The following is a 13949-nucleotide window of genomic DNA, read 5'->3' on the forward strand; positions in this document are numbered from 1 at the left end:
CCCGCCCTTGAACTCCCCATCCCTCGGCTCAGCCCTCAGGGGGCGGCGGCGGATCCTGGGTCACGCGGGGACAGGCCCGTCCAGCGGCTCGCCAAGCGCCGAGAAGCGCACTGTGGGGTTCTGTGGGCGCTCGCACCCCGTCACAGAGCCAGAGCCGGTGCCGCTGTCGGAGCCGGAGCCGCTCCCGGGGGACCCGAGGCCGCCGCCGCCTCCCGGGGCCGGGCCGGGCCCATAGAGCGCGCGGCGCCGGGATAGAACGGCCGCGCCGGGGCCGCAGCGCCCCCCGGCGGCCGCTCGCGGGGGCGGCGCGGAGCGGGCAGAGAAAGGGAGCGGGGACAGTAATGGCGGCCAGTTAGAGCCGGGCTGAGCCCGAGAGGCGGCGGCGACAGCGGCGGGAGGAGCCGGCGCGGCTCCGGCTGCGCCTCTGCCCGGCGGAGCGGCTTCCCCGGAGGGCTTTTCTTCCTTCCTCCCTCCTCCCCCCTTTCCCCCTCTCCCTCCCCTTCCCCTCCCTATCCGAGCCCCCGCCTGTCCGCCCTCCCTGCCTCCTCCCTCCGCGCCGGCGGCGGCGGCGGCGGCGGCGGCGGCGGCGGCGGCGGCGCCCCCCGTGTCCCCCCTCGCCGGGGCCATGGTGAACACCAGGAAGAGCTCCCTGCGCCCCCTGGGCAAAGCGGCGGCCGCAGCGGCCGGGGCCGGCAGCCATTTCATCTCGTCCCGCACCCGCTCTTCCAAGAGGGGCACCAAGGCAGATGCGGCCGGGCTGGAGGAGGCGGCGGCAGCGCGGGTGAGCACCGGGGGGCTCACGGGCAGGGACGGCGGCGGGAGGGCAGTGGCGAGGCCGGGGAGTCGCTGGGGACAGCGCCGCTGGTGCCGGGGGGGCCGCGGGCAGCGGGGCCGGCGGGGGGCGGGTGCCCAGACGGGCTGTCGGGGGGACGGCGGGCAGCCCGCGGTGAGGAGGCACCGCGGAGCCGGCGAGGACGCGGGGGCGGCTGCGGAGGAGCCGCAGTCCCTGCGGGGTCAGCGGCGGGGCGGCGGGGGCCGCTGACAGGGGCGGGGGGCGGCGGGGACACGGTCGGCGGAGCTGCCGCGGTGCTGGTGCCGGGCCGGTGCCCGGCGGGCGGGGGGTCCTGGGGGTCCGGCGGGGTCCGGCGGCGCGGGGCTCCCCCTGCGGCCGCGCCCGGCGCTGCCGCCGCCAGACAAAAGTTGGGAGCTGCGCCCGCAGCAACTTCGCAATAATCCTCGGCCCGGGTTTGTGTGGTGGTGGTGTTTTTTTTTTTTCTTTTTTTTTTTTTTTCGTGTGTGTATGTTGTTTTTTTTTCCCCTTTCCCTAAATGACCTCGATTCGGCCGGCGGCTGCGCCGGGAGGAAGCCGGTGTTTGGGAAAGCCGCCCCCCACGCCCGCCCCGTTTTTGTGGCACGGAGGGTGAGATTTTGCCGTCAAGTTTAAGTTGAATGCTTTCCCAGCCGAATTTACTGTGGTAGCTTTGGTTGGACGGGCTGAATGGCAAGTGGAATTCTACAGCTGGATTTGGAGAATATAACATTTGGTGAATTCTAACTGGAAGAAAGAATTCGGGAGACTCTCTTCTTCCTTGTCTCTAGCCGGCTTTGTTGACTAGAACTGCGCTTTTTTTTTTTAATTGGCACAGAATCAATTAGGTTGGAAAAGACCTCTGTGATTATTGAGTCGAACCTTTGACCGAACACCACCTTGCCAGCTGGACCATGGCTCTAAATGCCACTTTCAGTCCTTAAACACCTCCAGGATCGTGACTCCACCACCTCCCTGGGCAGCCCGTTCCTAACCCTAACCCTTTCTGTGAAGAAATTCTTCCTGTAGGAGGAATTATAGGCAGGACTTTTTCTTTACTTGATGAAACTTCACGTGTTGCTTTGAAGGTTTAAACTAATAGTTATAGCTGCCTGCTCTGCATATATATTAGAAAAACAATGTAAATATGGAAGTGAAAATTGAGGGTCAGAAGGACAGTCCTGCATCAACTGGCCGCATCCCAGCCCTGCTAAGGAGGAAGTTAATCAGACAAGCAGAAAAACAGCAATAATAGCCGGAGGCAGATCAGAAGGATGACACCTGAAATTCTCACAAAACCCTTTGCTCCACTCTTTTGGTCTTAAAATACTAAAACCACCTCAAATTACTGACTAGATACTCCATACCTTCTGTTTCATACCTCCATACCTCTTTCAGTTCTTTCATGCTTCACAGTTCTTCCCTTCCCCCATCTTACTTTTCCGTGTTCCCTATTTCTTCCTTGTTTAATTTCAGTAGACTCCTGGGGATGCAGCACCATAGTTGTAAAAAGCTGTTCTGCTTGTTCTGGTGTGCACTTTCTGTTTATTCATATCGTGGGTCTTGTGGTTTGTGAAGCAAAGTTTGGTGTAACCCTTACTGGCTTACTTTGCAGGGAGTTTGCTGCTGCTAAAAAAAGTAGCTTGGGCTTCTTTCCAAGTATTTTTAATCTGTGAATAGTATTTTTATACCACGAATCATTAAAATGTTTAAATTGTTATTTTCATGGTGTAAGGAAAGGAGATGGTACAAAATAGCGCCAAATATTGTAAATACTTCCCAGGATATTGCCCGTGCTTCTAAAAGAGCATTTCTTCTAAAGTTAGATGTAAATTTTGGTATATGAGAATAGGCTTGTTTCACTGCACAACAAATCTCATGTGTTTGAGGTAGAATTTTTTCTTTTCTTTAGGATGTAATTGCCAAGTATGAGCAGAAGTTATCCAAGAAGGGTGTTTTGTAAAATATATATCTCTCACTGTATTTAAAGTTGTCTTCGTACAACTCTTTTTATTCTTCAGATGGAAGTACTGTCAGCAATGCAATGTCTTTCTGAGCTTCTGAATCTTCTTGAAGTAGTGCCAGAGAAGGATCTCAGTGATTAGGACATGAATAACTGTAGCAGTAGGGAGACAAAGCCTTTGCTTTTGGAAGCGACTGTCGGGAGGCAGATAGTGAGGCTGTGTTCTGTGCAGAAGGCGTGCTGGGATCGTCTTCATGCAGTTGTATGTATTTTTTTTTTTTTTCAGTTGACTGGAACAGTGTGTCCATTTTAAATCTTTTGGGTGTCATGTCAGGAGACCCAGCCTTACTACCAGCAGTTAAGTGGGTTAATGGGCAGCTCGAGTTTGGAGCTTTGGCAGGAATGGGATGCTTCTTATTTGCACTGTTTGACTTAATTTTCTTCCATGGAGGTTCTGACTTGGACACCCAGAAAAATGCTCTTTGGTGGCAATGCTTGCGGCCCACTTTTCAGAATGTATTTTGAAAAGTTGTCTATCTCTTTCTTATTAGCAACAAAAACCGAGTTAGTAACCTAATGGCATCCTGAGTTAGTAACCTAATGGCATCCTGTATGATGCTGAGTAGACCAGATGAGGGGTTAGGAGTTGCCTTCCACCTCTTCTGTATCTATTTTCAATTTCTGTCTCCTTTTTTCCTGTTGGCTACCTCTGGTATACATAGGGTTATGGCTTTTTGGTTTTTGTTTTTTGTTTTATTCCCCCCCCCATACATTTACAAAGATAGGCTTGAATCTCTCCTTTCCCAAGAACTTAAGTTTCTAGTCTTCTGCTTCAATATTATGCTGAATTACATATGACTGGTGTGTGTTTTTGTTTGTTCTGAGTTTGGAAGCAACACACATTCTGTGGAAATGGGCTGTAATAGTCTAAATGCCTTTATCATGTTCAGTGTATTCCCTCTGTAGTACTTTCTCAGCCCAGAGAAAGCAATGACGTCAGGCTTTGAAAAGTAAACTGGTTTGAATTATTGATTGGCGACCACGCAGTCAGCGATGAAGATGAATACATGTGCGTCTGTCTCCTGACCAGAAGCCAGATTAAAATGAACAAAATCCCTCACTAAATGGATCAAGGAGCCAAGAAGTTTATTGTCTGAGATGATGTCATAGCAGAGTGCATAGAGAGGGTAGTGAGGGGAAAAACTGGCCTTTGTTTTCTTCCTGCATCTAGGACTGATTTACACACTGTTTAGTAGAAATTGAAGTTATGCTTACATAAATTTATGTTCAATCTTTATACAAATTATATGTATTTTTTTCTTTCTACCCTTAAAACTTGGAAAATGTTCTGGCTTTATATTAAAGCATTCTGACGAGAAGTGCATCAAAATAGTCTAAAGTTTTCAGAAACAGAATTGTAACACAAGGCTTGTAAATCCAGTGGAATTCATTCACACTGTGAAAAAATTGAGGATACTGTGACCATAAGTGGTTAAATTTGTGATTTATATCTACTAATGTCTGATGTTTTCAGATACTGAGTTGTGATTGCTGGTAACATTTACTTGGCAATTGAAATGATTTTTCTCAGTCATCTCAAAACACAAATCAAAAATGTTGATCAAGAAAACTTATGAATTTATTGTGAAATAAACACTCTTAAATTATGTCAGCATACTAGTTAGACATTTTAGAAATGTATACAAGATTAGCTTAATTTAATTAGCCAAGAAAGCATTAGCAGTGCCTTAAGAGCTACTTGAGGGCACGGTGATAATTGTAACACATGATCCTCGCTAAAAGTAGTGCTGCCAACATCGTTCAACTTGCTCAGTGGCAACGTAGAGCTCTCCATTGTGCTTAATTGCTAATGGGAGCAAACAGGGGCTGGAGGATTGACATCGGGTGCTGCAGTGTGGGAAGGTAGAAAGCTAAGCAGCATATTTGTGCTCTGTGATGCCAGTACATCTCAGTGTCTCCTATTGTAATTCCTCAGTCTGTAGCAATAGAAGCGTTTTCTGATTTCTGGGTGGTAACGTAGTTTTTGTAGCATAAACTCATTGCTGTGTTTTACGCCTTGAAAGGCCTTTAATGGTCAGCTGTTGAAAACATAGAAAAATAACTTAAAGAAATTATTATAATTTCTCTTAAAAAACAAGTTTCAAATATAACCCATAAAGCTTTCTAAAAATTAAATTTTCCTTTATGAGAGAGCCTGATTCAGATTAGCCTGTTTTCTTTGTTGTCTATGCAAAGTGTCTGGTGGTGGTCTGGATGCTCTGCTGTTTCGAATAAAACTGTAAAAAAGTTAGATTTTCCTCCTTTGCTGGATAAATGACACTTGCCGGCCACCTACATGTAAAGCTCTTACAGGGAAAAAAGCTCCTCTCCAATATCTATGTTTTAAAGAATGGAACTGCCTTCCTGTTTGAGTTTACAGTAGCATCAGTAAAGGTGCTGAGGTTAATGCTTTTACAGTTCTTTGAAATACATCCTGAAATAAGAGAGTCTTGTGAAGTTATTCCAAACAATTTAATTTAAAGGAAGAGTCCCAGGAAAGCTCATATTTTTGGTGTGTAATAAAATGTCGGGTTCTTTCTGGTTTAGTGGTCTGCTGCTCTTTTGGGACTTAGCAGGGGAAAATCAGTGATCTAAAATGAATTGTGCAGGCTGTTTCTCGGTAGCGTGGTGTTAATACAGCTGTGAGCAGTGGGAAATGGAGCAGTTGTTGGAAGCAATCTGTGTTCAGGATTCTATCAAAATACCATGCAGTTGGCATTTGTAATCCTTTCATGTTTCTAAAGGGGCGTCCTGAGCTTGAATTCTTCCCGTGCATCCTGCCAAATCAGTCTGGGCCCCTGTCACAAGTCAAGACACCTGTGAAGTGTCCATGGCTTGTTTTGGGAGGCAGGGGTGCATCCTGTAGGAAGCTGGCTATCCTTGGTGTCACGCTGTTCCAGGGCCTTCAAAGGAAGCAATATAAAGACTAATCCAGTGAGTAGATGAGAACTCCAAAGAATACTCAGGAAGTGGTGTTGATGTTTGGTGTGCTGCATTGCTTCCTCTGAATATTGGGCTTGTCCCCAAGTAATATTAAAAACTGCTTCTCCAAATACTCTGTCTCAATCAGAACTTCAAGCAGAAGGCTTGACCCATGGCTGTGAGACAGCCCATGACAATTTTGCAGGAGTGGCATACAGCTTGAGGTTATGCAAGATAATTAGCTCAGGTAATTACATTCTGATCAGCTGCATCCCCCTGCAGTTTCAGTTGTATGTGGTATGATTTTGCACATCCTGTCCTAAATTGTTGAGTGTTTGCTATGCTGTGGAAAAGTTTTAATTCCAATCTAGTGATGCTTTAAATGATTTCTATGTAAAACTTCATAACAACCTTCTCAAACTAAAGCTTGCAGCAAGTAGGCATCAATGAGCTGAAGCTTTCACTGCTCTTATTTTGCAGCTGTGACCCTTTTAAAGGTTGCTGATGGTTTATTAGATGTTTTACCTCTAATGGATTACTTTGTGTGTGGGTAATACTGCTCATGAACCCATTTATTGCAAAGGGAGCTGACAATATGTTTTTAGCCTCTTTTTGTGTACACTTCATGCTTTGCTGCTTTTTCTAAACAATTTTTCAGTCTGACTTTACTCTTGAAATATTGTCTTTATTACCTTTGATGGGATTTTCATGGTTTATTTTAACCATTAATTCTGCTTTAAATTGTTCAAGTGTTGTTTTGCATTTATACTTGCTTGGACTTTCTTCCTGAATAAATCTCGTTTCTTTTTGCTTGGTAGCTATTTAAACAGGCAACTTTTCAACCAGTTGTAAGATTAATGTGTAATCTTCTATAAGCCTTTTGATTTTACACTGCTGAGTATGTGTATGCTATAATAGCTTCAACTCCAGCTGAACTAGGTATGAAGGAGGTAGTTTTAGTTCTGTCAGAAGTACAGAATTTAAAAGCTTCTCCAAGTTCTGTAATTTTTTTTGTAGCCTGTACTGAATTTTGTAGTTTTATCTTTATGCTTCTATTAGTGTCTGTTAAGAGTCTAACTAATCTAAAGCTTTGGTGCAAAGTTTGTGTCCAGTTGCATTTGGAGTAGATGCTTTGGTTTGGGTGTTTTCATAATTTGGGAAATGGGCTTTTTGCTCTTTTCCAGTCCCCAGCCAGTTTCCTCATTTTAAACGGATAAATTGTTGAGCCAAGCTATTTAAATAACCTGAAATGAAGAAGCTGTTCATTCTGTACATGTGGAAGAGATTACTTGCACTGAAATTTGTTGCAATGCTTCACCAATTCCTCATTCCAAATACTTAATAACTATCATCTATTATTTCTCTGATTTATCTTTCAGGCCTTGAATGTTGTTTTTATATTAAGATTTCATATCACAATTTGACACAATTTAAATATTTTCTTCTTTGAAATACTCTCTTCAAGTGCATTGTAAGTAGGGATGCAATGTTTTTAATCCTAAGTTTGTTTTTTCACACAGGCGGCCACCTTCTTGTAGCTTACCTTGCTACAGACACTTCCTTGTTTAGTTTACTGAGCCTATTTCCTGGTCATGTCCAAACCTTGTGGAACCCTCTGGTCTAAGGGTTCTCTATGCTTCTCCTTGCAATCATAATTCAGATCATTCTGCTTCTTTATTTACATTTATAATAGTACTAAAGGGGGCTGTGCCCTCTAGGATTTGTTTGGGATGGGGGTGTTCAGCAGAAACAAGCTGGATTTTTGAGGACTGAGGGTAGGAAAAAAGTTGTTTGAATGCCTTCTGTTTTTCCATATCTGAATTGTAATCATTCTTGATTCATTACGTAACATAATTTTTGCTTCAAAAGTCTTTGTTAACAGAGTCTAGAAAGTAATGGAAATGGTTAATGTGGTTCTGACTAAAAATGTGTTGCTTTTAGTATTTCTTCAGTGTTAAATAAGGAGGATCAGTGGTTTTAAAACTCCCCTTAAGTGAATATTATAGAAAAACTTCTGAGTGATGCATAGACCCCATACAGTAGAGCTCTTCTCAACGGGCTTGTTCTGGAGGTGTGTGATCTCACATGTGCTGTGAGCTCTGGCTGTTGACTCTACAGTTGTGAAAACCAACAGACTCACCAGTATTAATGCTTGCCACTATTAATGCTTGCCAGGCCATTTGATCAGCTGGATCAGGATCATGTTACTGGTCCAGCTGAAACTAATCCTCTTCCCCACATCCTTCTGCTTCCCCTTGCCTCCCCTCCATCCTTTTGATTTGAGTATCAGCTGAAAATTCACAGCGTCTCCCTAATTTTAGTAAAGGCACAGAGGAGGAGAGAGGAATGCTCCTGGTGGAAATGCTTGGAGTGGGAAGATGATGATGAGTAGAGGACAAACCTCAGCTCACTATTTATGGGCTCTGTCACAGTTTGTCAGAGGCTGCTCTGGAGCTCACTCTCCCTTTCATAAATGTTCAAGTCACCTGTGGATTGCAAGAGTTTTTTGTGTGTCACACTGAAGCTGCTGAAAGGCACTTGCTCAGCCTGGATATGAACAGGTGTCTTTTTCTATTATAGACAGAGGGAATGATTGCAGGTGTGAAAATCCCCAATACAGTGCTGTAGGTAGTGGTTTCTGTTTTTAACTTGTAAGCTTTTAACTTTTCTCAAAAGCTTTCACATTTATTAAAATAACCTGAATTCTAGAGTAAAGAGTTCCAGGAAATAAAATTAAAATCTATTGAAAAAATGAAGCAGATCTTTCCATGCAAGAAATATGATTTTATTTATCTGAATGAGTGGGGAAGAATTTATTTTTCTGAAAAAGTCTAAATGAGGGTATTTTTTATATTCTTAATGGCTATTATTGACATAAGCATTGTTTAGTGAAAAAACCCCAGAAGCTGAATGTTAAAAGAATTTAGATCATCCTGTAATTGAGACATTCTTTACTATCATTACCACTAATGAAATACAGTGTTAATAGTTGTTTATTCCAAGATCATCAAGCACTTAAACATGAATCTTATTTTCCCTTAACACCTGTGGAGAGCCAATGTCTGATAAACAACTGTGTGCAAACAAATGGAAATTGGAGAACTGCCACCAGACAATGGGTTCCTTTAAGCCTTTAAGACTTTTTCTTTTTTTCAAGCTATCAGCAAAGTTAATGCATGAGGTCCTTCATGAAACTTGGATGTTCTCAGTAAGGTAGTTAATGTGCTCTAATCTCAATACATTTATTTTTCAGCCTCTTGTCACATGAAGGCACAGGCAGAATCATAGAATGATAGAATGGTTTGGGTTGGAAGGGACTTTGAACATCATCCAGTTACAAACTCCTGCCATGGGTAGGGACACCTTCCACTAGACCAGGTTGCTCAGAGCCCCATCCAACCTGGCTTTGAAGTAACTACTCTTACCCTGAACTTTTAGGACACGAGGGTAGATGTTCAGCATGCAGCAGTGTGTTATGTACCATCACAAAAACAGTCTGCTGGATTATGCTCGACCTCAAGTTCAGTCATGTTACCTTTTTTTCTGCAGACAAGTGTATCAGGTCTTTCCTCTTCCCACCAAACAGGTAGCCAGTTCTCCTATAGAAGAGGGGCTAAAGGCGTTTGGAAAGGGCCCAGGAAAATGTGGGTTGGGGTGGGGTGGGGAGGAGAGGAGCTTGTGAGGATATGTTGGTGCTGGAGAGAGTGGGTAGCATGGTGTGTCATCCTGAAATTAGGACACAGTGCGGATGCATAAGGCAAGGTGTGGTACCTGGTTTGAGCACACTGATGGGAGCCTTTCAGCTACTGAACATTTGTACTGAGCAGGAGAGTTTTAGTCCTTTGATGTGTGTTTGTTTTTGGTTTTGTGTGGGGGTTTTTTTCCCCTTTGGTGAAGAAGTTATAATGTAAAGTGTTGAACTTAAAAAACCTTGGAAATAGTATTTGAAGGGATTTATTACATTCTGGTCAGATGACATTATCACAGTCACGAGAAAATGATCTGCTAGGTAGAATCTGGAACCAGAAAAGAGTCTATCATAAAATACCTCAAAGAGGAAACCTTTTGATTTTTTAAATTGCTTAGTTTACCTAGTCCAGAAATGCATTAGGAATGGTACCTAGCTCTTACCTAACTCTCATCAATAGATCTTAAGGTAGATGTTTAAAGCAATGAATTTGTAGAAGTTAATGTTTTAATCCATATTTTTTACCTTTGCAGAAAATAGGGATACACAAGGGAGCAAGAGGTTCATCCAGAATCACTGTGCAGACAGCTAGAGAGTGTTTTTGGTGTATTTTATTGGTGTTTGAAATCAGACGTGGTTCAAACACAGAAAAATACAAGTTATTTGTTAACTGAATAGTTATATGAGGGCAGAGATGAGTCATGAGCTTAACTAATTGGTGCACTGGGGACACAATCACATTTTTTTCATAAATACAAGTTTTATTTTGGAAAGATGATTTTATCTTTTTAGACCATTGGGATAAAAGTGTTCATTAAATGCATTGACTAGCCCCAAGTATGTATTTTATTTCTTTCAATGGGCAGCATGTTTCTACAAGAACTTTGCATGAACTGATAGAAGAAAAGGTAGACTAGATTTTCTTCACATGTATTTTTTAAATATTAATCCAGATTATTAATATCCTGGGACATCTGAGAACTTGTGTTGTTATTCATAAGATACATTTTAAATTAGAAAATAGAAAGTTAAAAATAACTGGAGGACCTGAACTCACTTTCTTCAAAGTTAGTAATAATAAGATTGAGACATATCTGAAGTCATTGTCTCTTCAGACAGTCAGATGAAGAGGAGAAACTTCTAGAGGTTTTTGAAAACTTGTAGCTGAAACAGAGTTTTTGAAAATGTTTACTTCATTATTATTAAGGGTAAGTAACTTTCAGGGTCTTTTGTGCTTGTTCAGTGGGTCAAACAGAAAAGCTATTTGAGCATTTAACAAAATGCCGAGATGGAATTGATCAGCTGAAGATGGAATGTCAGTGTATTAATTTCATGTCTTAGACATGGGAAGAGGTCACAGGAAACAGAAAAAATATAGTTGCTGCAAGGTTTAAGAGAGCGGGTTGAAAACTCGCCTGAGTGGGGAGTTGTAGGAGTGGCTGTGTGAGTGTTCAGGGTGTGGCAGAGTCAGAAGGGTGTGACCCACAGTGCATGGCGAGGAGAGCAAGTCTGACCATGGTGGAACACTCAGATATTCATGTCTGCATGCCTGTGTCTGAATACAGCTGAACCTGTGGCAAACCAGACAGAGTCTGTTTCAGAAATTGCGAGGTGTGGTTGTGGTTTGACTGTTATATCACCTATTACTTGAGAACTCAGTGAACTTGCATTCACATGCTTGGAGATGGCAATGGTAGAGATGGTTCGTACTCGTCCTCTATTATCAAGACTACTGGATTTAGGATTATTTTGGGATGTTCAGACCAGCAGTGTAGTGAGGGACTTCTTTGGTTATTCTGTTGGCTAGGAGATTTAACTTAAAAAAAACAGAAGAAACTGAAAAAATTCTCCTTCAGTATGCTATAGGTAATCTTTGTATTTCAACTTGGAAGTTAATCCAGTGTCATGCTTTAGACAGCTGGTTCCTGTGATACACCTGAGAGGAGAGGAGTCCCCTGGTATGTGTGTCCTTCAGTCCTGCTGAAAGACTGTATTGGTGGTCACTGTTTTTCTAAGAGGATAGATAGAGAAAGAAGTCAGTTTTATTCATTGATTTCTAGTTTGTGTTCTTCCAAAACTTAGGGACTTGTCTCTACATGTTATAAGTAAAGCTCTGTTAGTATCAAATTATTACTTTTAAATTTAGGGATGCATATGGAAGAGGCTGCAGGTAATACTGTGTATGAGTGGTTTTGTAGCTTATTCATGAATATGTGTATTATAATAAAATTTTTTTCTATCTTTCTCCTTTTCATACGAAGTAAAGATAGAGATAAATATACAGCTATATATATTTTCTTGCTGTATTTACTTATTCATTTCAGATTTTGTTTCTGGATTTATTGGTACCATCATTCAAGTGCCTTCAGTGAAGGTGTGTTAACAGTTTGCCCCACTGTCCCTGCCAGACTCTCATTGATGAATCTTAGCTCAGCAGTAGATTTGTGGTATTCACTCAGTTGTCACATTGCATTTTACTCCCGAATCTAATGATAATGAAGACTGTGTTTTGCCAGTCTAGACCATTGATGGTGTCCTGTTAATTCCAGTTATGTCATTACTCTTTATTAGAAACAGTGCTTTCCATAAGAAGCTGTTCTGGATTACAGCTGGAGTTTGGTGGGTCTCTCATTTCTGTTGGATCAATACAGTTGTGCTGAATTTTGTTTCTCTCTTTCTACTTCCTGACATTATGTAAAGTCGTTTTTTGATTCTTCTGTGCTTGCTTTTTCTTTGTGGCTTTGTTACGCTTGCAGGCAATTTCTGACATGATTAAGATTTTATTAATTCATATTCTCTGCATTCTCTCAGCATGTGAGTGCATTTGCTTCAGCAATGGTGTTTCATTAGGAGCTTTGAGTTCAGTGCATTGCTTCCTACTTCTGCAATTGCGTTATTAATTTTTTTAATTTTTAAGTTTGATGCTTATATCTTTCTAGTCCCAGAACGTTTTCATGATATGTACTGTTAAGTAATAAGTTTCTGGGTTGAACCTGAAGTGCTATTTTTAATCATGAAAGGTATAAATGGTTTGAGACCCAGTTACTTGAGGGAGCAAGTTGAGTGCTGTGGAATCATTAGACCTCTTTTGCTATAAATGGGAGGAAGCAGTGGATAGACTGCTCTCTGTAAAGGCTTCCTAAATTGAAATTAATTTCATTTCTTGTTCTAGCATATCCTAGTTTGGGTAATCTCTTGAGTGTAATGAAAGCTCTATCTCCATATTTTATGGTAGGTAGGTGAAAGTTCTTGATGGCAGTCTAGTGTGATTTGATTCCCTAGAGCTTGAATTTTTAAGGTTGTCTGTTAACTGCAAAATAGAGCTTGGATTCATAGTAATATATTTAAAATTTCAGTGATTTCAACTTTTTAGTAGCTTTGTCACTACTTAATGCTAAACCATTTTGTATGTTAGTGCATCTTATGCAGCCTGTGTCCTAACACAGGTTAGTATTTGGGCTTGACTGTCTTAAAATTTAATTTGGCTTGTTCTTGCTGAGTTTGTGTGTAGAGTTAATATGCAGACAAGTGAGGCACAATTGAAAATAATAGCCTAAACAAAGAATAACCTGATTAAATAAACTCCTTCATTGCTACTCTGGTTCCTTAGGCAGTTGCACTGCTGTGATCACACTGACCTGCCCTTCCAGATTCTGATGCTATTTGCTGTGTTCTGAAGCTGTGTTCATTTGTCTCCAGCATTAGAGATCTCAAAGATATTCGGCTTTTATGAATTTTGTGAATAGTGGTAGCAGAGGGAGACCTGAAATAGCAGATTTTGTCTCCAGTGTTAGTATTTTGTTTAGGCTGCCAGCTGACCATTTGCTTATAGCTCAGAAGTAGCTCCACTGCTATATTGCCTTCGACCAATAGACAGGACAAATGAGGGATCCTGGCTGATCTTGAGACTTGGGACCAGAGGCAGGGAACTCAGAGAAAGGTGATCGTAGGAGACCTGGAGGAGTTTAGCTCTTTGCATGGAAAGAGGTGGAAATGGAGTATAGGAACCTGTGCTTTACTCATTTCACTGCTTGCAAAACAGCTTTAATGTTAGCCCTCATAAGGCTTTGTTACATGCTGCTTCATCTTTCTTAGTTTCATTTTCTCTGTCTCGCCTAGCCGGTTTCAAACTGGTTCTGTGGCTTACGTTGAAACTCTTCTTCTGTCCTGCACAGGGGAGCTCTTGTAGTTTCGCAAAGTCATTACTAAAATTGACTTAGCAGTGTTGCATTTCGGTAAGTCCACGAGTAAACTTGTGGCTAATTAAAGTAAAAAGTACTACACAAATGCTTACAGTGTTCAGAAGTGGATATGCAGGCTGTTAACATTTTGTAATAAGTTGGTATTTTGTAGTTGCAGAACATTATGGAAAACAGCTGTGTGCCTCCTCATGGATTTTACAGTGCTATGCAAGGTGCAGGTGTTTTGTATTTAGGAATGGTGGTAGTTACCTCTGCTACCACTTTGACCAAGTCTTAGGTTTAGATCCCAAATTCTTCTTCATCTGG

At 42.2% G+C, this 13949-nt stretch overlaps 1 protein-coding gene across 2 annotated transcripts in view; it reads left to right on the forward strand.

Moving 5' to 3' along the window:
- Positions 1-302: 302 nt before the first annotated feature.
- Positions 303-13949, forward strand: part of ATAD2B (ATPase family, AAA domain containing 2B) — a 75136-nt gene continuing 61489 nt past the window's right edge. The window contains exon 1 of one of the 2 annotated variants that reach the window (XM_027690061.1): positions 303-781. In XM_027690061.1, the coding sequence (XP_027545862.1) occupies positions 626-781 (156 nt within the window). In that variant the 5' untranslated portion in view covers positions 303-625. The remainder of the gene's footprint in view (positions 782-13949) is intronic. The other variant, XM_027690060.1, reaches the window with a different exon arrangement.

Source organism: Neopelma chrysocephalum, unplaced genomic scaffold (assembly GCF_003984885.1).
Source record: "Neopelma chrysocephalum unplaced genomic scaffold, ASM398488v2 Primary Assembly neopelma1_80, whole genome shotgun sequence".
Taxonomy (NCBI): domain Eukaryota; kingdom Metazoa; phylum Chordata; class Aves; order Passeriformes; family Pipridae; genus Neopelma; species Neopelma chrysocephalum.